The sequence below is a fragment of the Bombus vosnesenskii genome, unplaced genomic scaffold (assembly GCF_011952255.1).
Source record: "Bombus vosnesenskii isolate JDL3184/JDL3185 unplaced genomic scaffold, Bvos_JDL3184-5_v1.1 scf7180000013340, whole genome shotgun sequence".
Lineage (NCBI taxonomy): Eukaryota > Metazoa > Arthropoda > Insecta > Hymenoptera > Apidae > Bombus > Bombus vosnesenskii.
This window is the reverse complement of record NW_022882977.1, coordinates 1,397,914-1,425,643: the sequence shown is the minus strand read 5'-3', so window position 1 is coordinate 1,425,643 and position 27,730 is coordinate 1,397,914. Positions and strand designations below refer to the sequence as shown.

Below are 27,730 nucleotides of genomic sequence, written 5' to 3'. Positions count from 1 at the left end.
TTTGGAAAAAAGAAAAATTATTAGAATTGAGGAAGAGGAAAGAGAAGAAGAGAGTGGTGAAGAGAAGAAGGGGTACGAGGGACATGGCTCGATCGTGGTGCATTGTGAGAGAGTGCAACCGAGACGAACAGTAACGAGCGAAACGTAGTCGAGTTTAGCGCGAGCTTATCGTTCCGAGGCGGAAGTCCTCGAGTCTGCATTTGTGTCTTGGTCGTTCGCTGGGACTACGATCACCCTGCACCATGGTGAGTAATTATTACGATTAGGGTAATGTTGTGTTCAAGAATTGAAGAAATTTTGAATGCATTCTTTTCATTTTTTTCTCCTACACTTCTTGTTTATTCTTTACTTCTTCTTGGTCCTTTTTTTGTTTGTTTTGGAACTAAGTTTGAAATGGAATGGATTGAAGTTGAGAAGAAGGGATACTTATGAATTTTAATATAATCTTTTTATAAGTCTCTTATATGGTTTTTTGTACAGATTTATACAATTTCTTAAAAAAAATTTTCTTTGATAGTACACACTATTGAGATAGGCATATAAGGCTACATTTTTTGTCTAACTTAATGATAGTTCGAAAAAATCATACTAAATTTGTCTTTTTTTAATTTAGATAAGTTAGTATGATTAGGTATACCGTTTAGCATTAATTGGTTTAGCTTGTCTATATTCGATAAATTTAATTTATGAAATATATATCAAGTTTCGATGAATATGTAACTTGAGTCAGGAAACTGAAATTAATTTTCATTTCCTTTTTTGACTTAGAATCGATTTATTTTCTTTCTTTTTTAAATTGTCAGGATTCAGAGGTCTAATTTCGAAGAGATAAGCTGAAGGACAAGTTTGCATTGTATACATAAATATTTAGCAATTTCCCGGATATTGCCTGTCGATTCCGGTTGTAGGTATACTTTCTATTGCAAAAGGTATTAGTAGATCGTGCATTGGCTTACGCATATGCGTGTATAGAATAAAAGAACTAAATAGTGGAAAGTCGCATTCCTCTTTATTGCTAATCCACCTACACTAATATGAAATGTAGGCGAATTATCATCAATTAGTGACGCTTCAAAATCAATTTACTTTCTCATTTATGCTTACTAGTATAACAGTTTAAACATACAATCTACTTAACTTCATTTTGGTGACATTTACTCATCTTCAATAATAATTAAATTATAATCTAAAAAAAATTGTCAGACATACAAATTTTCTCTAGTGTTCTTCTGTTACTTTAAAGATCCACTAATTATGAAATACGTAGCGTATCAAATACTTGGAATAGGTAAAAAAAATTGCGTAAAAGATTCAAATGGAAAAATCAAGTCACAGTTTTCCCTAAAAGGGAACAGATGTTTTCCATGATTGAAAGAAAAAACAAGTTTTCCTTGAAATCCGAATGAAGAAAAAGAGCGAAATACGGGATCGAGTAGTAGGCAAAATCAAAGCTGGTGCTATGCTATTCGCCGCACCGGCGGGAAGGAAATGGGGGTCAGTGTGTGAACAGCTTCGCTCCTTATGTCGCAATTCAGGAGGTCGCCGACCGTCTTCCTCCTTCGATCGTGCTGCTATGCTTCTTTCTCTTTTTTCCTCTCTTTCTTTTTTGTTTTACTCTGTTAGAAAATTGGATCGTTGCCAAAGTTTCTATCCCTTCTCTGATGGGCATTTTCTTCAGCAGAAAGAGAAATTCTTTTGTAAGAGAGATCATATTGATTTGATTTCACTGATATCAATTGAAAATATATAATATTTTTATTGCAATTATATATTTGAACATATTTTATATTGTCTGTTTAAAATTGGTATTGATGGTAATAAAATTAACATTTGTATTTCAAACTGATAAAAATCTTTTAAGTACTAGCTTAAGCAGCTAGATAGATCTCCTCATTTCCATTTTTCAGTCATTAATTCCCTTTTGTCGTGTTTTCTTAATTCTACTTCTTGTAAATCCCCTAAACAAATTTTTCTAATTTATACAACATTTTACTTTTCCTTGCAACTCTTCAGTTCAAATTATAAAGTAAGAAAATTATACAATATTCGCAATACTTTTATTTTTAAAAATTATCATAATAACATAACCTCAGCCAATAAAAATAATTTACGCTACATGTACTTAGTTCAGCTAAAAGCGTAATTCTAGTTCAAATAAAGTAAAAATCAGCAAAAAGAATAAGGTTTCAAGGAAAAGAATAGTCTAGACTAGGCAGAATGCAGACTCCTGTTTCAAAGTGATTCCAGCAGGGGCAGAAACCTCGAAGAGAGGAAACTCTCGTTAGCTACAGAACAAATGGTGAAGACGGAAAAGGAGGAATCAGGGAATTTTAGTGTACTGTTAGTAGCGTTCGCAAGTAGCATTCTGTTACTAATTGCTTTGTCACAAGACGTGTTCAGTGTTCACGTTCTTTGATGTAAACGCATCCTTAAGGACGAAGTCTCGCCTCGCTGCATCGTGGTCGTGTTAATTACGTTGATACAGGAAACACAAACGAACGGAAAAATCTTCGTGATAATTTAATTTTATTTCTTCTTTCTTCTTTTTTATAATAATCGTTCAACGTTGGTAATCATTTTTTGATATATTTGTATTTTATTATGTCGAAAATTTATATATGATTGTATATTGATTATTCTTCTGCGCAATAGGCTCTATTTGTCTCATAACTTTAATCTAATATTAATTCTTTGAAGTTTACAGCAATTAATCTTCACTTCATTTTCTGGGTCATAAACCTTATTATTAATATCTATTATTAAGATCTGTAAGTTCAGAAAAGTTTATGCAACTTTTTTATGTTTCAATAGTTTCAATATTTTTGTAGTGTTAGTGTACTCTAGTGTCCTTAATCGAGTTTTAATTAATGGATACGTTTGAAAAATTCAGAATGCTACTTATGGGAAAATGATTTTTAATACTTCTTCTAATACATCACTATACTCTCGACATACTATTCTATATCTCTACATATTATTACTACTATCTACTATTATATATTATTTACTACAATCTACTATTATATATCTCTATATACTATTAATCATTAATATAAACAGAAACTCCTATAGTCATAGAATTATAGGATAACGAATATAAATAATGATATAATCTATTTTTAATAACACTTAACCTAAGAAGTAACAAAAATAGGATATTCTAAGATGAAGACACTAGTATGTCCAAGAGGTAACAGGTTAAAAATATTTTAAGCTTAAAGATAGTGATCGATAATCTCAAGATCATCATTTGTTCATCATTAACCAAACACGATCTTTAGGAAGATACGATTTCCATTGAGCAACCAGAAATTGGCAGTCTCTGCTATGAAACAGAAAGACACGCGGGAGGGGAAAGAGGCACGTTAGCTTGAAAATAGGAAGATTAGAATCTAACATAGAACGGAGAGGCTTAATAGACAATGAAGATTTGCGGCTTCGATAAGAAGATCCACAGGAATCCCTCTTCAGTTTTCTCTCGTCGCTCCTTTGTTCAAAGTCCACTCGATGAATTCGTCGTAATTACGACGCCGTATACGCGATCTATATTGCGTAAGCTCAACACTTATTACAATATCTACACTCCCGTTCAAAGGTTTAGACTCTCCTTACCTTCTTAGATGAAACAAATTGTTTCTTTAATTTGTCTGAAAAATAAGAATATTATAACTCTCAGGTGGGCAAGCAACAGAATATAAACAAAATTTTCGTGAGCACTATAACGACGTTAATATTTTTTATATTGCTGTTTTTTGCTTATGATTCTAATAGTACAAGCCAATTTCATTTTTCTCTTGCAGAAACGGCCAAATTAACAGAGTAATAAATCATAACCTTAAAAGGGTTCGACGACTAGGATTTATTTCAACGCCTTTTAGAACCGTCCACGTTCTATGGACAATTTAGCTTCCTTTCTCCTCGTTGGAATACATCAAAACGTTGCTTTCCAGGAAGTGCTCTAATGCATTTCGTTTGGAAACAACGGCTTTACATTTGCCTTACGAATGGTCGTTATAGTGACGAAATGTAATTCGGACTTATACATCGTGAGGTTGATATTTTTTGAATTTATTTTCGAATGTGAAGGATTTTTTTTTTAATTAAACTTTACTACGATGCGTAAGATCGATCGTTGCTTTTGAGCTTATTTTTCAATATTGGATTGTGTTCATACATTTTTCGCTTTTCCATTTTGATACTACTTGTATGATATTGAATTATTGGTAACATTTTCAAGGTGGCTGTTATGTTTTGTACGCAGAAATATATATGCGGCACCAGAACTTAGACCTTTCGCTTGTTGGTAAACTACGTACTCTGTTAACTAAATTATCTAGACTCCAGACTATAAACGCACAGGTATTGGGATATTAGATAATTAGCTGTTTCATATTTCAATTACTATTATCGTTAAAAGATTAATTTAATTCTAGAATGTTTCGCTTTTTTAAAATAGTTGCTGCAGATACAAAAATTTTCGCATCTAAAAACTGTAAAAGTCCTGTATATTTCCTATATACTAGTTAAATTTATTGCTGGTTGTAATAATATTCATAAAATACAGTACTCTTCGTAAATTAGGTGACTAGATATATCTATCAATGGTATTAGTATTATCACAATTGTACATTATCACTAATAACAAAATATAATTAGTATACTTCGTAGCAATTGTTTGATTCTTATTGATTATAACAAAGCCTAGGGTTATACTAGTACGATAACTTCATGAAAAAATTCAGTAGCTCCATATTGACAAAGAAATGTATGTGAGATCAGAAGTGGTCCGATGTCCAAAAAGTTTGAAGGTGAAAGTATACATGAAAAAGAAGAAAGTCCACTCGATGAATACGTTAAGTAGAACGGACAAGACATCGAAAAGGACACGGGAATCGGGCCTGCTTCGGATGGGGAGGGGGGTGAGAAAGGAAGTTTGATCGTCCGGATTGTATCTTTTTCTGTCGATTGTTCCTTTGTGAAATTATCGTGAAAGTCTTTGTGATAATGTTCCAACCTTTGTATTTTAAGTCTTACATAATTGTTGTATTAAAGAGAATAAACAGTATTATGGTATAATAGATAAGTTCGTGATGACATAAGTTATTGATAATCGCAGGTTACATCGTGTGATGGGAACGATATATTGTTTCGTATAACTTATTTTTTTATTGTATACGTGTTATGTGTATAAACGTTTGTTGCGTAAAGTAAAGGTTACAAGGAAAAAGAAAGTATGCTTCTATGAAAGTTTTGATGTATGTAACTTTTGAGGATCATTTTTTGTTATTTTAATGGAATTTAAAAATTGTACTTAACTTAACATAATTGTCTGAATTGTTAGATACAATATATTGTATTTCCGCTTCCTTTTCGTAATTTATTGTTTCATTCTCAAAATGTATGAATTTGTGATCGATAGATACTCATTAACCTCTCTAAATGTAAAACTTTATCTCCAAAACGACAGCCATCTTGATTATCATGAAACAGAAACCTATCAATAACCTAATCTCGACTATCGACTATATTATATATCAAACACTTATTAATACAAAATTTCAACCTTCGGTTCACTACCTTAATTAAAAATCATGAAACAAAAGAAGAATTATTTAATTATCACACATTCATTATGATCAACGACTGATTAAAACTCTTCTGATCACAATATGATGTTAACCCAAAAGCTTCATAGAACAACTTGAACATTTCTAACTTCTAAAATTTCTTATTGAAGGAAAACATGCATCTACTTCGAAAATAACCTCACTTCTACCGATTATTGAAGTTTTCATCCGTTTCCAGTGATAAAAATGAAACTGACAGACAACTAATAGGTCTTAATCCAGGCAATTATAGTGGCAACGAGTCTTTCCTCGGTAGGACACACTCTCGAAACGAAAGTCTCGCGAGAGGGACAGGTCGAACGGTTGCACAGGGATACGTAGAAGTAGAGCGTGAAACTGCGAAGGACGTCAGTGTGGTATTTTCGCGTGTCGTTTCCTCGATCGGGTTACAGCACGGGTAACCATTCGGCTGGTCACGTGTCGTTTCGTATCTGACCGACCGGAGGATCGAGTTGACTGGCGTGTTATCACGCTGCTGTTCATTTGGAACGAGTGAACGTTGACTGGCGACCATTCCGGCATGTTTTCTCCATCATTTGATCGCGTGCGATTTCTTTAATCGCCTGACAAAGCCTTTTGATTTAAAAGTGTCCAACATGAACTTTAGAAAGGAAGATAGATTTCATAAAAATGAAATAGATTGATCTTTTATACAAGGTGCTTCAGAAATAGGTGACCAAACTTTGGTATCATATTTTACTCTCCCTATAACGTTGTCTTTACTGAAGCAACAACCTTTTGTCTAACTGCTGCATATTCCAAGACATTTCCAACAAACAGCAATTTATAGGAATATTTTGTCCACACTGAAGCAACATAATCTGAGAAACATTTGGGTTTTGGTTCGGTTTCAAGGCTATTTGTTGCTAACAACACGTATATGTATACTGAAGGAGCATTTGTTTCTGCCGTTACAGGCAACAGTGGCCACTTTTTCAAGAAACATGGACTAGCAATAAAAAGATCCTCGTTGTTGCTCCAGTAGAGATGTGGCTTAAGATTCGAAAGGTTTGTAATATGAAGTGCAAGTAGAGGAAATTGTTGCTCTGATAGTCTTAATGGTTTTAATGATGGGTTCTTTGGCGAACTTTATGGTTGTGCACAAGCCTTAAGTACCACTTTCTGCAGCTAGCCAGCACCGAATACTCTGATGAACTGGGAAGCATACCAAAAGTAGGATATGTGCTGGGTATAGATAGAGGAACTTGCTACGGAGCCAGAGAAAGCTTAGATTTACGGGAATCGTGAACTTTGGACCATTCGGTAAATCACCTTCTGCATTCGACCGGTGTTCACATTCCAAATTGAAAATTTTCCATGAAATTCAAGCATATTAAGCTTGATGCCATTCCATTTATCTATTTATCCATCTCATGATGCCTTCCATTTCCATTTATTTAGCCATCTATCTCTTTAAGATGAAAACTTGTATACAACATTATTACACTATTTACATAAATCTGGGCATGTATGTTTAAAAATGTACATTTTGGATATGATTCGCAAATTTGTGAATGTGACGTATGACAATGATTTGACATATTTCTTATATTAAAAGTGAGATTAAGTTAGGTAGCATTGTCAAAAAGCAAATAGATATATCAGAAATAAATATACAAATAGGAAAATAAAATATATAAAGAATAAAAATATATATATTATAAAAAATTGCATATACTTATCCAAATTATAACATGTACTTATCCAAATTTATATTTTCATAAACACAATGAAATATGTGGAGTCTAAAGAGGGATGTGTTTCATTCACCAAATACTATGATGAATACTATACACTGCATATTTTGTATACGAGTATTTTTATGTACAGATTATACAAATTCTGTAGATTTCTGCATTTTTAATTTTCTCGTAAATATCTATAGTTTAGTAAGATGTGACAATACTAAATTTCTAAAATTCAATTTTAATATGCCCATCTTTAAATACAAACGATGCATACAACAAATTATAATATATTCTAAAGTATAAAAAGCTACATTTGTTGGACAACCTTTCTTCTTTTTCAAAGTCAACTTACACGGCGAACAAAAAAGAAACGTGCGAGAACGGTTAACAACTAGTACTTCTTCCTCTTATTTGGGAGAGGTTCACTCGACGATCCTCTTCCATCGTTAAAGAAGCATTCTCGTGATTTTCTCCTCATCTTCAGTCCACTCAGATGTAAACAGAGATGTGGCTTTTGGCAGTATCCGAATAAGAGACAGTTCTTTGTCTAATGTCTACCTCATGAATACTGCCTCAAAGAATATCGAGGCTGTCTAGAAGGTGCTAAAGACTCAAGCTGTTTAATTTTCCATAGCTTGGCCGTCCTTTCATATCGTTATTTGCTTTCATAGTTTGCTTCCATAAAAATGAAGATTGATTATGTGTAAGATGACAGAATACTATGCACTAGAAACAAAATCGTCCTATTTCGGTGTTTCCTAACCTCTCTCATGTTTGGATTCTCTCTTATAATGTTTTATGAACAAATATTTTATAATAGCTCACCTTTATTATACTTGCATAAAAAGATTTTCTTTGTGAGAAGATCTAAAAAACAAACACATTCAGAATACATTAAAAATAGGAACTTACATAAAGTTGCGTACCCGCGAATCTGATTATATACGTCGCATTAACTGTTGTGTCGTATACTTACAATTGAGGAGAAAATGGAAAAAATGCGAGAGTATTTGTATCTACTGTTATCGATTCTAACTGTTTTATCATAAGTCCTTATATGTTTTAATTACTTATTCAATCGTCAAATTAGTATATCTGTAAAAAATATATTGAATCTGAAGTACGATATTCGCGTGTACTTTTAATAAAAAAGAAGATGAAAGCTGTTTTTATATATAATTATATTTAAAAAAACAGATACCTTTTTATTTACTTTATATACGGAAAAATTATTTACCCTAGGCAAATTGATATTCTAAACTGGAATCTTTGCAATAAAGACCATATTATTCATGTGTATCATAATCCAAAGTATACTGTGATTTCATCATCAAGTATTTAAGTAGTAGTATCAGTTAATGCGCTGATACTACAGCCGCATATAGTTCTCAAAGAGAATAAGTACCGTTAATGTATAATTCATATCCACAGAAAGGTTTCAGGCTTTTCTTCTCAAAGTTTTGTTTCCTTTATCATTCTCTCATCGACATAAATCAAATTATAAATTATAAAGACAAATGGCTAATCAGTATCATAACTTCTAGAGTAGTCGCGTCTCAGTTGTGATCATCTGAAGTGCAATAATATTAAAGTATAATAGAAGTATAATATATAGTATACAGATTATTATTATCAAAATTTTTCATGAAATGACAGAATATAAACAGTACTAAGATTTATGTTTATAAACTTAATTCTTAATTCTACATGAAGTGATTAATTCCATTAACAATTAAAATTTAATACTTAATCTTTAAACAAACTTAGGTTTGCTCCCTTTCTTAATACATTTCGTGGGAAAAGAAGCTGCGTTCCTTATGTGCTCTCTTCGAGATCAATCCATCGACCGCGCCTTCGCAGAAGCGGCCACTTCTCTCCAAATGAGAGAAAGGTGGCACGACCTCGTTTCCAACTCCAGCGTTTGTGTCTGACCTCGTCGATTGATAATCTTTTGGTTTGATCTTACATCTTATGGTATATCTTAGGTTGCTTCCGAGAGAAAAAAGCTGTGAGTAAATAGATTTTTTCATTCTATCGAGAGAAATGGATAGTTATATTTGCTGTAAGTAAAATTTTCAATGCGATTCTGTTACGTAATATCAGGACAAGGAACCTAAAACTTAAGACTGAAATAGATATAGTTATCTCATTTTTAGTATAACAATGATGAGAAAATTAATAATAGTAAGTTTCTCCTATATGATGCTAACGAAATGTAATATACATAAGAAAACTAATAAAGAAATAACTATAATGAACGATGACTACATAAACATAACCTTTTCAGCATCTCCATAGCATTGAAATTTTTCGAAAAAGGTTATGTGTAATAGCGAAAAAAGAAAAGGAAGTTCATAAAGTTTCAAGACACATAGGAGATCAGATACGTATCAGCCAACTTCTCGGCCGTGCTAAAGGTGCACCTCGGAAAATTCTGACAGAAGAAAGGAGAAAGTCGTCCAATCGGCTAACGAGAGAATTACAGGGAACGCCCGTATGAATCGAGGGAAAGATCGTCGGTAGGAGGATCTTCTATGCGTGTATTGACTTTCTTTGATAGTGAAAGGAAGAGCTTTTTTTAATTGGGGATCCGGCAGATCGATTTCTCGTCAGAGGGAGCCACGAAAGCGTGCCGATGCACGTTAGGTGTTGGAAAAAGAGAAATAGGCGGTACAAACTATGTAGATCGTGAAGTTCATTATTGAAAACTTGTTTAAAATTAATAGCTGAGTTGTCGTAATAGTCGATACGTACATCGTTTACGCATCTTTCATGATAATATAGAAGATATACAGGTTGTCTTAGTATTGAGTGAGTATATGAAAAATAAATCGAAAATATAGAACAAACCTTTTTCGTTTGTGGCTTCGTTTTCGAGAAAATCAAATTTCATAATTTCTTCAGCGTATGAAAATCTGGCTAATTATCAACTAAATGTGAGTAAATAATCAACAGGAGGTTATTCTAAACGTGAAAATAATCGTTTAAGGTCTCGTTTCCAAAAAAAAAAGAATATAATTTGAACATGTCTAGTTAAGAATAGACCTGGTATACGCGTACTCAATGTATGTATATGTGTATGTATATAATAATTATCTTTGTACTAGATTGAACATGAATGATTGAGATTTGATTCGGTATATCTTTTGTTGAACCCAAACCTTTCAGTTAAAGCTCAAGTATTATTACATTGAATGTAATAAAGTAATACATATGTATAATACCATTCCCATAAATGGCCACAGCTTGAAATCAAGTTATCGAAAAAGTGGTGGAGATAATTTGTGGTCGTAAATGTTGCACAAGAGGAGCAGATAAGAGATCTTGATCTGGTTATGATTTCTAGAAACATTAATAAATTCAATCTGCATAGGACTATGTGCATCGAAATTAGTTAATGCAGAGTATTTAAATTATTTATTATAATTCGTCTCACAAGTGAAATCTATAAAAATTTGATGCTATTAAATTATGAATTTTCTGTGTGAAAATCATTATACATAAACTGACAAAAGATAATACATACTACGTGATCGATGTTCTGATATCGAAATATGCATCAACACGGTTGCGGAGTCCGTAATAAAATTCAGTCCATCAATTCAGATTTAATAATTCATGAACACAATGTAAATACAAGGATTGATGAACTGTATCCTTCATATTCACCTGTCATCAATTCCACAACAAAATGCGCTTCAGTAGCATTCTACCTTTCTTTACCTTTCCTTTTTTTCATATGAACACGACAAAGCTTCTCGATTCAAATAATACCTTTCTCAGAGCGAGGAAAAGTTTTCCTCTCAAACGATATTTAAAGCGCTCTTTCTGCTGCAAGAAAAAGAACTCGCTGATAATAAATAAATCAGTGCGAGAGTTCCGCCAAGCGTCTAGTGGCCTGTTCCTTCGAAACAGCTCATAAGAAACTGCCTTAAGGCTTGCGTAACACGAGGCCGCACCGATTTTACGACGTTCGCTGCACGGTGACCGAAATTTTGATCAGAAAGCCGTCACGGGAATCCGATTCGCATAATACTGTGACGCAATGTGAGTCGATTGTGAATTACGAACGTCCGTATATACAGTAGGAATGAAAATTAGCTACTTGAATAATGTTCTTTTACTTCTGCACTGTTATTTAAATATTGCTCGCTTAAGATTGTATATCATGAAACTTTATATTTAATAATATTTTTGTACTTCTTGCAAATATGCTAGATTTTTATGTTTTATTTATTATTTTTATCCTCTAAATACTAGATTTAGTTATTTCAGTTAGTTTCAGAGTAGATTTAATTATAACTAACTGTGTTTTATTATTTTACTGTGAACAAATAAAATTGAATATGATGTATTAGTAATATTTACTTGATCAAAACTAAGAAGAACATTTTTCTGATGCGAATCGTTTAATGATTTTTACGAAATTCCCAGGAATTTTTAGCCAACTTTTGTGAAAGAAAATGAAAGAAGATATCGATGTGAAACTTTTCTATTGTTCTCTGCCATTACTGGGCCATTATTGCATCCTGTAATTCCACATTTTGCACTCGGTGTATGTATTGGATTTCACAGTCTATGGGCCCGTTTCCATTGCGGGAACGACGAAGAAAGCAGAAAGACCACAGCCCGTGTCCGGCACGCGATCTTCCGCGATGTAAATCGTATGTACAGCATAATGTAATCAGAATGATGTCAGTAGTACGATCGCGGCATCGTTTTGGCAAGATTCTTTCAACGAAGGAAAGTCGGTAACTCGTTCAGTACCGCACAGGCATCGAGATCCGTGATCTATTAATCGTGATTTTAACAACATATACATACGACATACATACACATTAATACTATATTATTATTACTACGCTATTAATATAATATGAGAATTATTTTTATCAAAGAAAATTGAATTGAATTTTGTTATGTTTTTTTTCTTCAATCTATATTAATATTTTTTGTGATATTTACTGAAAGTATGTTGCTTTAATATGAGATCTGTGGTTCCAATTTTGAAGCTAGAACTATACTGTTTATCATTTATCTCTACTACTGTTTATATCTACTGTTTATCATCTGAGAATTTATGTGCTCTTCAATTTTGAACGAAAATCGATGGCTTCGGTACAGTGAAGTTGAGAAGTTTCATCGTAGCTGCTTGTTCTATACGATGTTTTCAGTTTGCGTTTGACAAATAGTTCTGTCGAAACGGAATACAACCAGTTTGTTATTGCTAACGAAGGCGCTTGGAACAATACCAAAGAGTGTTTCCCCACTTTTCGGATAATTGCAACGACGCTTCTGCAATATTGTAGCATTGTTAAGCAAAGCAGAACTTGGAACTCTCTATGATTATAGAGTAAATTGAATAAGCCTTTATTTAATAAAACTATTCTTCCATCACTTATTATCTGCCTTTAGTAATAGTAATGCAATTGTGTAGAAGATTATGTAGTAAACAATGGAGTAATATTTGAACGTTGAAAAAGATTTTTACCTCAATTTCCTCTTCGATTTTAATTTCTTGATCACCATGTTGGACATGATATCTTTTCTATAGATAAATTGAATAGCTAAAAATAAGTAATAGAATAAAAGAGATAAAACTATAATATCATGAATATTATAAAATAAATAAAGTAAATTTATCTATTGGGCGTAGTATCTACCTTCGCGCTAGTGTAACAGCCAATGCACAGTCGGAAGCCGTATTGTTATCCGCAAAACTGCATTATTTGAATTGATTGTTAAACAAATCTGTGCAACAAATATTGGTTTGCGTTTGAAATATAACAGAATGCGGAATTCAATTTTACCTGTAATTGACAAAACCATAAGTATATATTGGTAGAAGTGCATACCAATTAGAAAAAGAAGAATATGAGTCTGAAAATGAATCTAATGTATTTCATGAATTGCTGAAAATAAAATTGATTTAATATCAAATTATTCGAAATAGAGAAATTTGTAATTTTAAATTATTTGAAACAGAAACTAGTTATGAGTTAATTAACAAAAAACAATTTATGCCTCGATATTAGAATTAAAAAGATAGTAAATCAAATTAATGTGATTAAAGAAAAATGCATTAAATAGTAATTAAATCGCAAATTGAAAGGACGAACGGCGAAATCTGTTTGGAAAATTCAAGTGAAAGATTTATCGTGCAAGCTCAGTCAGCGTAGGTATTTATTAGAAATCATCCGTTTCGTGAGTGTTCATACTTCGTTAACTATGGTTGCACTCTAAATATTTTCACACGCAATACCAGTAATGACGGTGATGACGATGATAATTTTTTCGTTAGAATAACAAATTCTTTTGGATGTTTCTGAGATCATCCCAAGGCACTGAGATCATCGCTTGCGTTTACAAGGATGATTAATTACCCTTCTTACTTATGAATGAATAACAAATGGAAAATTTAACCTGTAAAAATTTCTCATCTAATGAATACGCTAAGGGTAATTAGTCACCTTTATATTTTCTTCGCTATATTTTAAACCTGTAAAAATTGTAAATTAATATCAAGAATCATCTTTCGCGACTAATTCGCAATGTGTTATTACTTATGGATATTAATAGTATTATATATACTTTATAATTATATATAATAATATTTATAGAGATCAATTAAATATTTATAGAGATTTATAGAGAAATTTAATAATATTTATAGAGATCTATATTAAAAATTTAGATCGAAGAAATCGAAATCGAATAATCGACTTCCTTACGTAAAAACAAACGCGTGACGTTACGTGAACGTTACGTTTAGTTACGATTCTGTGATATGAAAATGCGAACCACGTAAGCTAGGTTTGCTAAACACCAAAAGGAGACCACGATAAGATAATCTTGTATTCACAAATCGTATGCGACAAACAGAAGCGTGTAAACTGCTTACGTTGCCGAAATTGGAAATCAATTCTTTTCACTCTATGTCTAGGTATTATATCACCATATTTTATCTATTGTCACTCTAGTAAATCCTATGTTTCATCCTATGTGCCAATTTAAAATCCTCGCCACTTTTCACATTTTGTCTGCAAAAATATTATTTTTATTCATCTTTATTATATAACATTTGCTAATGTATATAATATTATTTGTAAATTAAATTACCTTCTTAAAAATATTTTTTATTTTTCTTTTTTCATCTTTCTCTCTTTTTTTCTTTCGTCATTTTTTACCTGCAACTTTTACCTTAAATACACAAAAAAAATATAAATGTTTGAAATATCATTAAAGTATCATATAATTACTATATACTGAAATGTCTATACAACTATAACCGAATCTAAATGATTGAAATCGGAATTTGAGAACATTCGATGAAGTTGATCGTGTGAGTGGATTTGAGATAACAAATGCATATGACGCATAACGTAACACGTTACTTTTTCTAAATTTCCGAGTTCGCAGCTGGAAGGACGACTACATTCACCGATTATAAGTTTTCTATGCGCTCCGCATAGTTTCCGCCTAGAAACTTCGAAAATCCGCGTTAGTAAATGCAATTGGTTAACAGAAATTAAAATTCATAAAAACAAATTTCTCCGTTCTCACTTGATATCATGTAAGATATCGGAGTGTCCAGAAATTTTAAAATACTTCGTTAAAAGAAATTTCTGAACTGAAATCAAATTTGAATTCGCTTTTTTAACCGATAAAAAGAGCAGAAATTTTTATTACAAATTCGAAACCTGTTTAAAATTGGGGTTATATTATAAATTCGCGTATTCCTATGTATTTCGAATTTATTTCGAATTCATTTTTTCAAGAATCAAGAAAACTGTTATTATTGGGAAAATTGAAGAAGGAAATTAATTTCCTATTTAGTATTTGCCTTACTTTTTCCAGAGAAACTGCGTCCTTTCTCTCGAAACAATTCATTTAATCCATGCAATATCTCAAACACATTATTCACAAAACTAACCGATCTCCCAAGTATTTACAAGTATTATTAATTTATATCAATTAGGAAAATTTCTCTTCCAAATGGAAAATTACCGTAGTCGACGTTTATATAAATTCCATTAACACCGTGAAAGTATTTTCTATCATGTTTCTTTTATCTCCTTTTGCGGTTATGTTAATAGTTATGCCAATTGAATCGTGGTTAAGTATTTGTCATGAGACGGTTCAGTTCCTTGCGTTTCTGCGGATCATCAAAACTTGCGGTCACGTTTTTCTACCTCCTTACCGACCGACCATAAAATCGTCGTTCCGATCGTCCAGCTCTACGATTTGCCATTCTGGTTATTATAATCTCTAGTTGCCATTAAAAATGACGAAAACAAGTAATAAAATGCAAATTCTGTATCGAATCCTTTGACAATGTAATAAAACAACAAAGAACTCGTATAACATTGAAGCTGCGTTCTGAAAGAAAGCTTCCCTGCAGAAGTTGGTGGGGACAAAGATAGCCACTTAGCAAAGCAAATATTCGGACAGTCAATGTGTAACAATATAATATATTCCAATATACATTAGGTATTTCTAATATATTCTAATATATCTCTAGTATATTCTACATTGCTATGCTTTGCTTATAGTTTTAATAGTACAAGTAAACAAATCTGCATTTGAAATCTTTATACTCTGCATTTTATAATTTCAGATTGTGCGGAGGTGTTTAGCATTAACGGTATCGACCTGTTTGATACTGTCGGTAAAATTCGACGTTGTGCAAGCCGAAAGATGGTCGCGACAAGTGTCAAACAGCGAATGGATACCGTTAGCGAATCCTAGGGCGGCACAAACTCAACTCGAACAAAATAGCCCAGCTGCGGCACCCTTGGCAAGCGGAAGCGCGCAGCTACCTCAACTTCCGCAGCTCTCCTTGCCGCCAGCACTTCAGCAACAGTATCAAGAGCAGTTACTTCAATTGCAAAAGACTCAGGAAAATATACAGAAGCTGTTGCTGCTGCAACAGCAACTTAGAGCTCAGCAACAACTTCTTCAGGTATAACGTAATAGACTGTATACATATTTATTTGATAGATGCTTAATTCAAACAGACTTATTTTAATTTTTCTATATTTATTGTAAAAAAAGAAGGATAACGTCAGAAGATTTAATATCTGGGTTTACTTTCAAACTTCAAACATAATAATGTGTGTCTTCAATTTTACTACTTTGAAAGATTCTCTTGTCATTCAAGTTCAAGTAAACTTGGATCAATTTTTGTCAATTTGTTCAAAGGATTAAATATCCATCTCTATTTTTCACTTTCAAATGCAAATATCTTCAATTTTGTAATCTTCAAAAAATCTCTCAAATAATTTAAATAAATTAATATAAATTTTTCTGATTTAGTAGTTCTAAAAATTAAGCAGAGTAAATATCTACTTTTACTTTCAAACCTCAAACAAATTTAAATGTTTGATTCTATCTTTTTCAATCTCTGTTAATGCAAACTTATATCAATTTTTGTAGATACATCTGAAAGATTAAATGGTCAGTTCCATTTTTAAATTTCAAATTCTAATGTTTTCGATTCTGCTATTTTTAAAGAATTGTTGCTAATTCGAACGAACTCCTTTTAAAACTTACAGAAGTCTTTGTTTCCCCAGTCTCAGACTTTCCTACCAAGCGGCTTTAGCAACACAGACGAGGGAAAGCAACTGCATCAAGTCGGATTAGAGGGTACGCAGGTGGCGGATCTTTCGTCGGAAGATCTAGTGCCACCTCTTCCTGCCTCTGAAGCACTACCACCAGTTTTCCCAGCGCAAAACTTTCTCAACCAACGACCTAGGCCTCACTCGCCAACAAAACAGGATACGAGCCTTCCCCAAGAGTTCACGAATTTATCCGGTCAGGACATCAAGAATGGTCAGCTATTACAACAAGGGCAAAATATTGGAAATGTCGGACAAATTGAAGAGGATCAAAGACAAGGCTCGAAACAGCTAAAGGAACCGAGTCAGGCCTCTTTGCTGCCTCATGGCGAAAGTGCCCAAGATGAAGAGGAGGAGGTTGGTCTTGAGTTTTATTTTGAAATTTCCGAACCTAATCCAAATTTCTAAATATTGAAATTTTCAGACTCCCAAATTTCCAAAGCCTATTCTATTTCCTAATAATTAACAAAGATTCTTCATAGTTCTATTTTTCACTCGATTAAAGGACAAACATATTTAACTCCTTTGTTTGATACTTGTTCTTCATAGGTGCAATTAGTTTACGTGCCAGCCGAAACCTTGGCGCAACGAGGTCAGCCGAAAAGAAATCGCGGACGGAAGCAGTATCCCCTCCGTCAACAACAGCAACAGCAACAACAACCTCAACAACCGCAGCAACATCACGAAAGCCCAAGTGTTGATACTTTGCATGATCAGGATGCGTTTGCCCGTCAAATATTACAACAAATCCAACAGGAACGCGAAGAAAAGGCTCAATTCTTCAAAGAAGAGCGAATGAAGGAGATCGCCAGGCTAAACGAGGAACAACGAGCACTGGAAAGAAAAGCTCGCCTTCAACAGGAAGCCCTACAAAGAGAGCAAGAGTTGCAAAGACAACGTGAGGCAGAAAAGAAGAAAAAGGAGTTAGAAAAATTGGAAGAATTAGCCAAACAACGAGAACTTGAAAGAATTCGTGAAGCCAGAGAGAAACAACGGTTGGAAGAACTGGAGAGGCGAAGATTAGCAGAGATTCGAGCAAAAGAGGAAAAACGTCGAGCAGAGGAAGCAGCCAGACAGAAAGAAGCTGAAAGGCTAGCTGCTTTAGAAAGACAAAAAGAACTAGAAGTCCAGCAGGCTCTAAAGCAACAACAGCTCCTTGACAAACAGCGTGAAAACGAAGCCAGAGTATCTGGACCAGAGAACCATGATATTCAAACTCATGCTCTTCCCTTGATTAGAGATCAACATCAACAGTTCCATCGTCAACATCTGTCAGAAACTTCTAGACAAAGTAAAAATAAAATTAGAGGCAGGCAAAGACCGAAGACTCATTACCACGATCAACAAAATTACAGAGAACCGACTACAACGCCATCTCCCAATCAACCTCCTTTAGCAGTATACATGGGAAGTACCAGTTCAAAGACAGCTAATGTTAAAGTGTCTGACGTATTAAGGATATTAAAGGATGCCAAAACCATAGCTGTTCTGGACACAGTTGGTCCAGATACCCCTCAAGTATTCGTGGGTCCAACTAGTTTGGATCCACCAACAGGTTATGCCAAGTTTGATCTGCCTTATTTATCGTCTATCGACCATAATCGTGTGGAGAGGAAGGTCGACAAATTACCTTTCTTTGTGGCACCACTCAGCTTCGATCCTCCTCCTGGATATTCCAAAATTCCCTTCCCAGCGCCACATATAGGATCAGTGGTAGTGAACACCTTAGACAATGCTCCAAATCCAAAAGACAGTGATGATCAAAACCCTAGTCCAACTCCTATAATAGAACCTAACTCTTACATAGATGGCTTGGACAGTGTATTAGATTCCACTACTCCTTCGTACGAGCCTCAAACAACTATAAGTTACTCTCCAGAACCATTAAGTACTCCTAAATATGAGCAGACATATACAGCATCACCATCTCCCGGATACTCTGGCTCCAGATTCAGATTCAGACAGTTTTATGGTGACAATAAGCCAGCTTCTGTGGTTAGTACTTCCTACTACGACGATCAGAGGACAGCTACAAAGAAGCAGAAGTACTATGATGAAAACTCGAAAACGACAGAGGTTTCTATTCAAAGTCCAAAAGTGGAAACTGCAGTGAGTCAAGTCGAAGAAGTTTCGTATTCTACTACACCTAGTTTCAAAGAAGAAACAATTGGTCAAGAGGATCCGTCGGGCCAACTAACGTTAATTAATCAACAGTTGGCTCAGCAGAGGGAGACACAGGAATACAACACTGGAGGGCAATACAGTCAACAGAATTCCCAATCCAACACTGGTCTCGTTGGTAGTTTCGGCGGTGAAATCACTGCCGGTGACATTAACGATGTTAGAGCTCCCGTTGGACCCACGCAATATAGTTTGCCGGCTGAACTACCGGCGATCTCTCCGCACCTTCCTGGTCTGGTGAATTCTTTATTGGACAAGAATGAGGCGAAACTGCACGCTGCTACGACAACTACGACTACGAGCAGCACTACCACTACAACCACTACGACACAGCGTACTCCTACGACAACATATAGGCCACGTAGTAGACAGAGGTGCTTTTCGTTTGAATTCTTTATGAGAGAAGTATATTAAAACGTTTAGATTCTGAAAGAAATCTAGTTGAATAAGCATGTAGTTTATTTGAACTTTAGATTTTGAGTAATCTTTGCTATTATAGTACACCTTGTTTATCCATACTTTCTTTACATGAACAAGTTGCCTATATTGACTATATCGTATGAATTGCAGTCGAATTTCAGTTGTTCAAAATAAATGCAATAGAAATACGTACTCTTATAATGAAGATAGGGACTGGGACTGTCCAAAGATTAATAACACGAAGTGGAGGGCCTTGTCTTCCAATCTGTTCGGATAAACGAAGTTCCAATATACTTAAAAAATAACGGATAACTAAATCTCTTTCGGAGGACATTTCATGGTCTACAACTTCAAGATCGTCTATCATTACATTGTTGCTCATGATCTTCAAGTGATACTGAACAAAAAAAATACTCCAGTTAAAAGAACCTAGCGAAAAGAATCTAATTAAACGAAAACGATTAGTTATATCATAAAATTGAATATGAGAGTGGCCTACACTGACAAATTTTCTATAATTAGTAAAAAATACATTAAGTTTTGGTAATTTTAGGAGCAGATTAGTTTCTACAAAGCCAAGAACAACAACCGAAACCCCATCGACCAGGTCGAACGTAGATAGAAGTCGAAGACCGTACAATAGATCCAGATCTAGATTCACGACCACCACAGAGGAGTATCGCGAATCCGCTTACGAGCCAACTAAATCTAGAATCCCGGAAACTACGTTGAGGTATAATGTAGAGCACAGAAGGCCAGCCAGTAGAACACATAAGTACAGAAGTCGAGATAAGACCAGTCAGCAATCTGAGGTAAAACGTCTTGCGAATTTACGATCATGTATAAACTGCTAAGCCAGCTGTAGCTCTGCTCTTGAAAATTAATTGAATCCTGACTGTATTAAAAATAACTAGGTTCTTAAAAACAAGAAACTAACGGTTTTTATAGAAAAAAATATATTTATGAATATTTTAATAAAGAAATTACGTTTATGTACTAAATAAGAAATAAATAACATATTAAAATTGATACTATGGAGATTGACGACGTGATGCTAGCGCCACATGAGTATTAACATAATTAACTATCAGCGTACAATATACATATATCTATTTATTTATTCATTTCCGCAATTATTTATTGCTCCCAGTTTTGTATTATATGAAGTTGAAAATTAGATTTTGTCATAAATATAGAAAAAATTATGTTTTTTTAATTCTTTACGTTTAAACTACATTCGAAACTAGACTAATTGATCGAGTGTTATTATTAATAATATTGCATATAATAACATAAATGTTAAATATTTTGATATTTTATTATAAATTCTGATATAATTATACATACTTCCAACCTCAACAATTTGCACACAAATACTATTCTAATGCCAATAGGTCCTAGGACACGCTCAGAGCCCGCAGACCGAGCAGTCGTACGATACTGTGCCCCAAACCGATTCGAATTCCCCTACGTCAAACGGGTTCATCCAACCGACCAGGCCAGAGTCGAGTATTCTTCGTCAACTGGATTCATCGTCGAGCTTGAACGACTATACTCCCGAGAATTACCCGTCCACCATTGTCAGCACCACCGAGAACTATCCATCTCTTCACGATGTCACAGTGAATCACGCTACAGCGTTGGTTTCTGAAGTTTACTCAAGAAGTCATAACTATGCTCAGAATATTCAAGAAGATCCACGTTATCGATCTAGTTATGATCAATCTACTTTAGAACACACTGGTCTTGAGAAGACTCCAGTGAATGGATTTAATTATCAAGTTCAAAGTGGAGAGTCACTGGATCAAGGAATTGTTCAGAGGCCAAAAGATTATCAGTTAGATGGAAAAGCAGAAAACAGCGATTTTGAATTGGCTACAACTGTTGATCCAAGACTAAGGACACCGGAAGAGCAACGTTATTCTCCGGTTTATGAGGTAAACGTACCACAGAATCAGCCGGAGTACAGTCTCACTGGGCAGGATAATCTGCATCGCGTGGAGGGTGATAAGATTCAAACCGGTGTTGGCGATGGTAATCCTAACGAGCAGCCAATATTTATCCCATTGCCAGAGAATAAACAAGAGGATTATGAGCTGTCTGTCTCTTCCACCGAGCTTCCATTGTCAGATGTAAGGGAATTTGTCTGATAGAGTTGAAGCTTCTTTAATCTTCATCTGTTGCTTACTTAAATCTTTGTAATTAAATTATCCTTTTGCTAAAAAATCAATATAATGAAGAGATAAATAGTTATAAATTTACAAATTACTTGATCAAAGATTTTACTATGATTTTCTTTTTTTGATTTTAATCAGAGACAAATTTTTACACAGAGAGAAATTTACAAATTCATAACAACGTATATTGATCTTTTACTAATTAAATTTCTGTACATTCAGATATAAGATAATTTGCACTAATACAAATAACAAAGCAACGTGCAAATTATATTGATTTTATATTATTTATCACAACAAAAAAGACAGACAAAGGTAACTCAATCGTGACGTCAACACAATTTCCATTTCAGGTAACAACAGAAACAATCACAACGAGTACCACTCCTGTGGTGATTCGACAACGAGTCCGAGGGCGCGTTGGCACTCGATTGCATCATGAACCTTCGGTTCAGACCCGAAATAGGGGTTCACAGGATGAGTACGTTCGTTTCAACGTGGTGAACCAGGATTCTACTCGAACCACATCCAACAGACAGAGAGTCAGATCCAGACCTCGTACTCAGAATCATGGATCTCAAGTTCAGACAGACGGCAACGAATATATTAAGATTCATGCAGTTCAGCAGCAAAGACAAGCCACTACAACACCAGCGCCATCTACAACGACCACTACAGTGCGTCCAACTGAAGAGGACATTGATTACGGATTTATAAGGCCACCAAACTTCCGACCGGTACATCCGGTGGATAACAGATTTCAGACGGCTGTTACATACCGGCCCCAGCTTCCGGAGGTAAGTGAGGATATTGAAGGTCTTTAATAGGAAAATTAAATCATGTTCATTTTTATTTGTTCAAGTCTGTGTAGAGAAATTATTTGAAGTATCTTTTAATGGATAATTTAAGCAAGAAACACAATGGCATCTTAAACAACAAATTTAATTCTTAACACAATTTTTTAATATTCAATGATGATTAATTTAATAACATTACATTACGCATAACACTTTGAAGAGACCAGAAAAAAATCTTATAATAATTTATCAATTTATACAGTTATTATCACACCACAGATATTTATGTAAATTAAATTAATAATTTAAAAAACGGAACCTATGGAATTGTTTTATATATTAAATGTTATAGTATATAACATAACTTAAGTATTTGATATATTGTTGCATATTATATGCCTTTTTATATGTTCAAATTTTCTAGTCGTTGTACTTTATATAATTATTATATTCTATAAATATAACATACAGGTAAAATTTAAAATGTATATAATTAAAAAATTGCAATTTAAAATTTACCAAAGAAAGCATAAAATTTGTAAGAACGAAAACATAAAATTTACTAAATAAGATATAGAATTTCTGAAATTAGTAAAATTCTCCAATTGCCAAGGACCTACAAAAACTTTCAAAAGATAACCATTTAAAATAAAACTTCTCGTTTCCAGGTGCCGCAGGAATCTCTGCTACCAAACGACGAGGCAGCAGTGGAACCAAATCCTCCACAGACGCAGCTGTTAAAAAACCGCCAGAAGTATCAGCCAACTCCCAATCGTCGTCTACCACTGAAACCTACAACCTTGCCATCGCCCATAACGACGCCAGAAGTCACCACCACTACTGAAATAATACCTGTTGCCACAGTGCTTCCAGACGACACGATATACACTGTTAGGCCAAGATCTAGACCAGACGAGATAAAACAAACTAGAATAAGAAGTAGAATAAGACGACCTGGAAGAAAACGTGTATCTACCACTAGTACAACCGAATCCGTACTAGAAGCGCATAACGAGCTGCCATTGGACGAAAATTATCCGCCTATACGACCACAATCTGTGACCACAGAGCAACAACAGGAGCCATACGACGATAATTACGATAACGGTGGAGGATTCTCCGGTGGAGTGCGTAATCCAACTGAACATCAATTCTACGAGTCCTCTAGTGAGAACGTGAGTACAGTTGGAGGAATAAATGTTGGTTGGTCGTAAATTAGAAGTATTGGGTGGTAACACGTTGTCCTGTACAATACGCGTAGTTTGTGAATATGAGACAAAATCTTACAACCCAACGCTCTGTCAATCAGTTGTAGCCGACTCGGATATAAAGAACCAAATGATCTAAGTCAATGAGTAAATTGAAGGACTTGAAAATTGTCAGTATCCTAAAACTGTCTCAAATTACATGTTTGGACATGCTACATCTATTTCATCTAATATACAATATATCTATAATAATGTTTCCCTACTGTGGACGATTAGTAGGGACGTTAATGACAGACGATGCGAAGCGTGATTAGAAATTCGAGCACAGTTTCTGTTGGTGTTCGTACACGGTATAGCTGTAGTCTCTTGTTTCTGGCCTGTCTCTACGCCAGCTCGAAGGCTCGTTCACTAGCCCGCTTGTGGGTCGCGATAAGGGAGAAATAATTGTCGCGTTGTAATTCACGATATGGAAATTTTATGGTTGAGGTTATATTGAGACCCATTTTAAGAAATACATAGTGGAAATTTTTAAACGATGCAAGGGCGTAGGAATTGTAGTACTGTATATATAAATAGTATGATATTATTAGTATGATAATATTGATAATAGCATTTTATATATAATAAAGATATTGTAATATATTATATTATATTATATTATATTATGGTACATACTCTCTCTCTCCATATATATATATATAACAATTATATTATTCATTTTAGTATTTTGTATGAAATGCATCTTTGGTTATAATAAATTATATAAATATTAGATAATAATATTTATTATTTACACTGCTTATCCAAACCTCCATCCAATTAAAACTTTTCTGAATTTTCAGTATCCACCTGAGTTCGTCCTAAACTTTGGCAACTATCCAGGGCAGACTGTTCAACGTGACGAATACGACCAGACTCAACTAGCCAATAGTTCACCAGGGAAATACAGCCAGACTTCAAGAACGAGACCTTCGGAAGACAACCACCAGACGACAGCAGACATTTACGGAGCTGAGAGTCAATGGTCTACAAAGCTGACGAGAACTTCGTTCCAGCCGAGTTTCGCAGTGAATCAGGTCCCAGAGGAGGCTTCTAAAAGCAGTCAATGGTTCCATGAATCCTTGAAAAATGTTAACCCACCAGAGATAATCACAGCAGCACCAGAAGTTTCATCTGTAACACTGGTAGTCTCTTCAGATGATAAGAAGATAGAAAAAACGCAAAAAGAAGAAGAAGAAGATGAATCAATGTTAATGGGTACCACAATATTTGGTAGGAAAACTGGTATACAGGATCATACTGAGAAGATGAATATGACTGAAATGAGCACTAATATAACAGAGATTAAACAGAAGAATAATAGTGAGGTTGAAGGTGATCAGAATAGAAATTCTTCTTTGATGGATAAGGTTGACAGTTCTACGGAGCAACAAAGTATTGATTTCGAGAAGACTGTGAGGAAAAGCGATAATTCCGCAACTGGGAGGAAGGTAAGATATATTTGGATCTAGATCTAGAGTAATCTGGACTTGTTAATAATTTTGAATAAGATTTTTACAAAGTTTGAGAAGGCTCAAGGAAAGACTGTAATGGTTTATTTATAAGGTTAATAGATATGTTAGATATTATTCTAGAAAAAATATTATTGGAATTAATAACCAATTATTAATTAATATTACTGAATTGAGTTTGATGAGGAATAATAACAATATTTAATGTTTTATTTGCGTAACTTATTTATCAACTGATCCTTGTAATTATTAATGTAAATATAACTATTTTTAATCAGTATTGAGCGACTCTTTGTAAATTTTCTTTTAAATTTTCCAAAATTTAGACGGTTTAAAACAAAGGAGATAGAAAAGACATAATTATAGAACATGGACGTCATAGTAGTTTTTTTGTATCTGTAGGTGATGAAAATTTTTTCCACCTTTTGAAGGAAAATATGTGGTTCTTCTTTCCTGAAGACGTATAGGTACGGGAGGTTATTGGAGATCGTTACAGGCAAGGTGAAGGAAAGCTTAATATTACTATGAGAGGTTGGTAGATCGTTATGGGGAGAGAAGGAGGATATTAATATCGACATGAGCAGTTGCGGTGAAGACAATCCTTTATTAAGGTGAACAGTATTATTTTTGACGACGATAGAAGATTTAACAATTAAAATTATCAACAATATTACAATAAAAATTGAAAACAGCAAGGAAACAGAAGAGTAACTGATCTGATATTTTCATACAAAAAATAGAGAAAAATATATATGTATTAAAATATTTATCTAGCTTAAAAAATCGGCGAAAGAGTTGAACAGAGCAAGGAGCATAGAATAAAAAGTTAATAAAAAATGTGATACTATACGAAATGTATAAATAATAATCTAATAGCAATGTTATAATAATAATACATAACATATTATAGAATAATACTATAATAAAAAATAATAACAAGAAATGCGTGCAACTATCTGCTTCAGATCGCACGGAGAAGAAGAGTTCGCGTTCGAGTCAGACCAGCGGTGGACGATTTCGTCACTGCCGAGTCCCAGCACTTCAACTCTGCCCTAAACGGTTTATTCCGAGACCAATATAAGTACAACCCCATCCGTGAACCAAAACCTCTTGCAGGAGCTTCAGCTTCACCTGAGAAATCGATTTTACAAGACTTTCTATCAGATATTCTAAAGAACGATGAACCTAAGAAAGTCACAACCACTGAGGTACCTGAAACCGCATGGACAATGTCTCCAGCCATGACCACTCCTATGGTGATCCCTGAAGACGTCAGTGGAACTACAGAAATCCAGATTACCACAATTCCAACCACTTATAAGATTGAAGAAACAACAATCACAGAGTCGCCTTACGAAGATCTATTTAGTAAATTAATTAAAAAACCACACGATAATATAAAGATAAACGAACAAGAGAAAAAAGAAAAGAACGAGAAGAAGATAGTTACTGGAGAGAAGGAACAGGAAACCTGGGAAACAACGAAGAAATGGAACCGGAAGAATTTTCCGAACACTCTCAGTTTTGTCTCAATAGCAGGTAAATATACAACCAAAGGTAATGATGAGAGCAAGTCGAACGATGAATTAAATGATTCAGAATCATTTCGAAATATAGAAGAAATAAGCTTTAATCAGAAAGAATCAAATAGGAAGAATGATGTGCTGGAGGATCGCAGTGAGGTAGATAGAGACAGTACAATAGAGTTCGAAGAAAGTAATAAAGAATCAAAAGACGAGGATTATAACCATCCCAAGAATCACAGGGCCAAATGGAGCGAGGTGAGATACCCGTCTGCCTTCGATCACTCCAAATCATCCAGCTGGAATTATGATTCAAAAACGAGTGGTAGATCTGCCACAACGTCGATTCCGGGATTAGTAACAAAGAAGGAAGGAGACACCAGTGTAAAGACACTCTCAGACTACGTTCAAGCGATCTTCGATACTATGAAGAGTGCTGAGGAGGAGACAACAGTAAACAACACAGAAAATCCAGATGAAACCACCACCACTGGGCTTCCTGTATTTAATACAGAGATTCCAGATCACGATAATGATTCAAAGCAAGAAATATTAGCGGATAATGAAAAGATTTTTAAATTAAAAGACGATGAAGTTAAAATGACTACTCAAGCGAGCTTTGAAGAGTCACAGACAATTGGAGATGTTAATGAAAATGGTAAGGAATCGACGGAGACTGAAACCACGACGAATATCGATCTGGAGAACGCGACGACCTTGGGACGAATCGACATGATTGCAGACACAACGATGAGTTCTACGTCCGAGAATTATTTCGCAAGTGACCCTCCTCTGTCGACGACTTTGAAACCGAGTAGCACCACTTTATTAATTAATTCGACAGAATCAATATTAGGAAAGGTCCTGCGAACCTCAACAACTACCAAGGTCTCGCATATGACGGAGATTTGCTACAGAGGCCGATGCGTGATGACGAGGCCCAGTCGAGACGATCAGTTCAGATGAAGAGAAAAAGATTGG

At 34.3% G+C, this 27,730-nt stretch overlaps 1 protein-coding gene and 2 long non-coding RNA genes across 4 annotated transcripts in view; 1 reads left to right on the top strand and 2 right to left on the bottom strand.

Annotated features, from left to right (window-relative positions):
• The window catches only part of LOC117236220, a 35,347-nt gene that overhangs the window by 2,610 nt on the left and 5,007 nt on the right, over positions 1–27,730 (bottom strand). The gene's annotated exons all lie outside the window — the stretch shown is intronic.
• Positions 79–27,730, top strand: LOC117236207. The gene is made up of 10 exons (XM_033498939.1): positions 79–245; positions 15,933–16,277; positions 16,888–17,289; positions 17,482–19,487; positions 20,087–20,345; positions 20,928–21,665; positions 22,064–22,507; positions 23,176–23,682; positions 24,558–25,205; positions 26,192–27,730. The coding sequence occupies exons 1-10, from the start codon at positions 243–245 to the stop codon at positions 27,713–27,715; spliced, it is 6,876 nt and encodes a 2,291-aa protein (XP_033354830.1). The 5' UTR covers positions 79–242; the 3' UTR covers positions 27,716–27,730.
• On the bottom strand, positions 12,225–14,361 carry LOC117236221. Of its 2 annotated transcripts, XR_004493819.1 has the most exons (4): positions 14,217–14,361; positions 12,979–13,125; positions 12,807–12,882; positions 12,225–12,610 (listed from the first exon to the last, which is right to left on the bottom strand). It is a non-coding gene; the product is annotated as an uncharacterized LOC117236221 (long non-coding RNA). The 2 variants fall into 2 exon arrangements; XR_004493818.1 differs by having other exon boundaries at positions 12,228–12,882.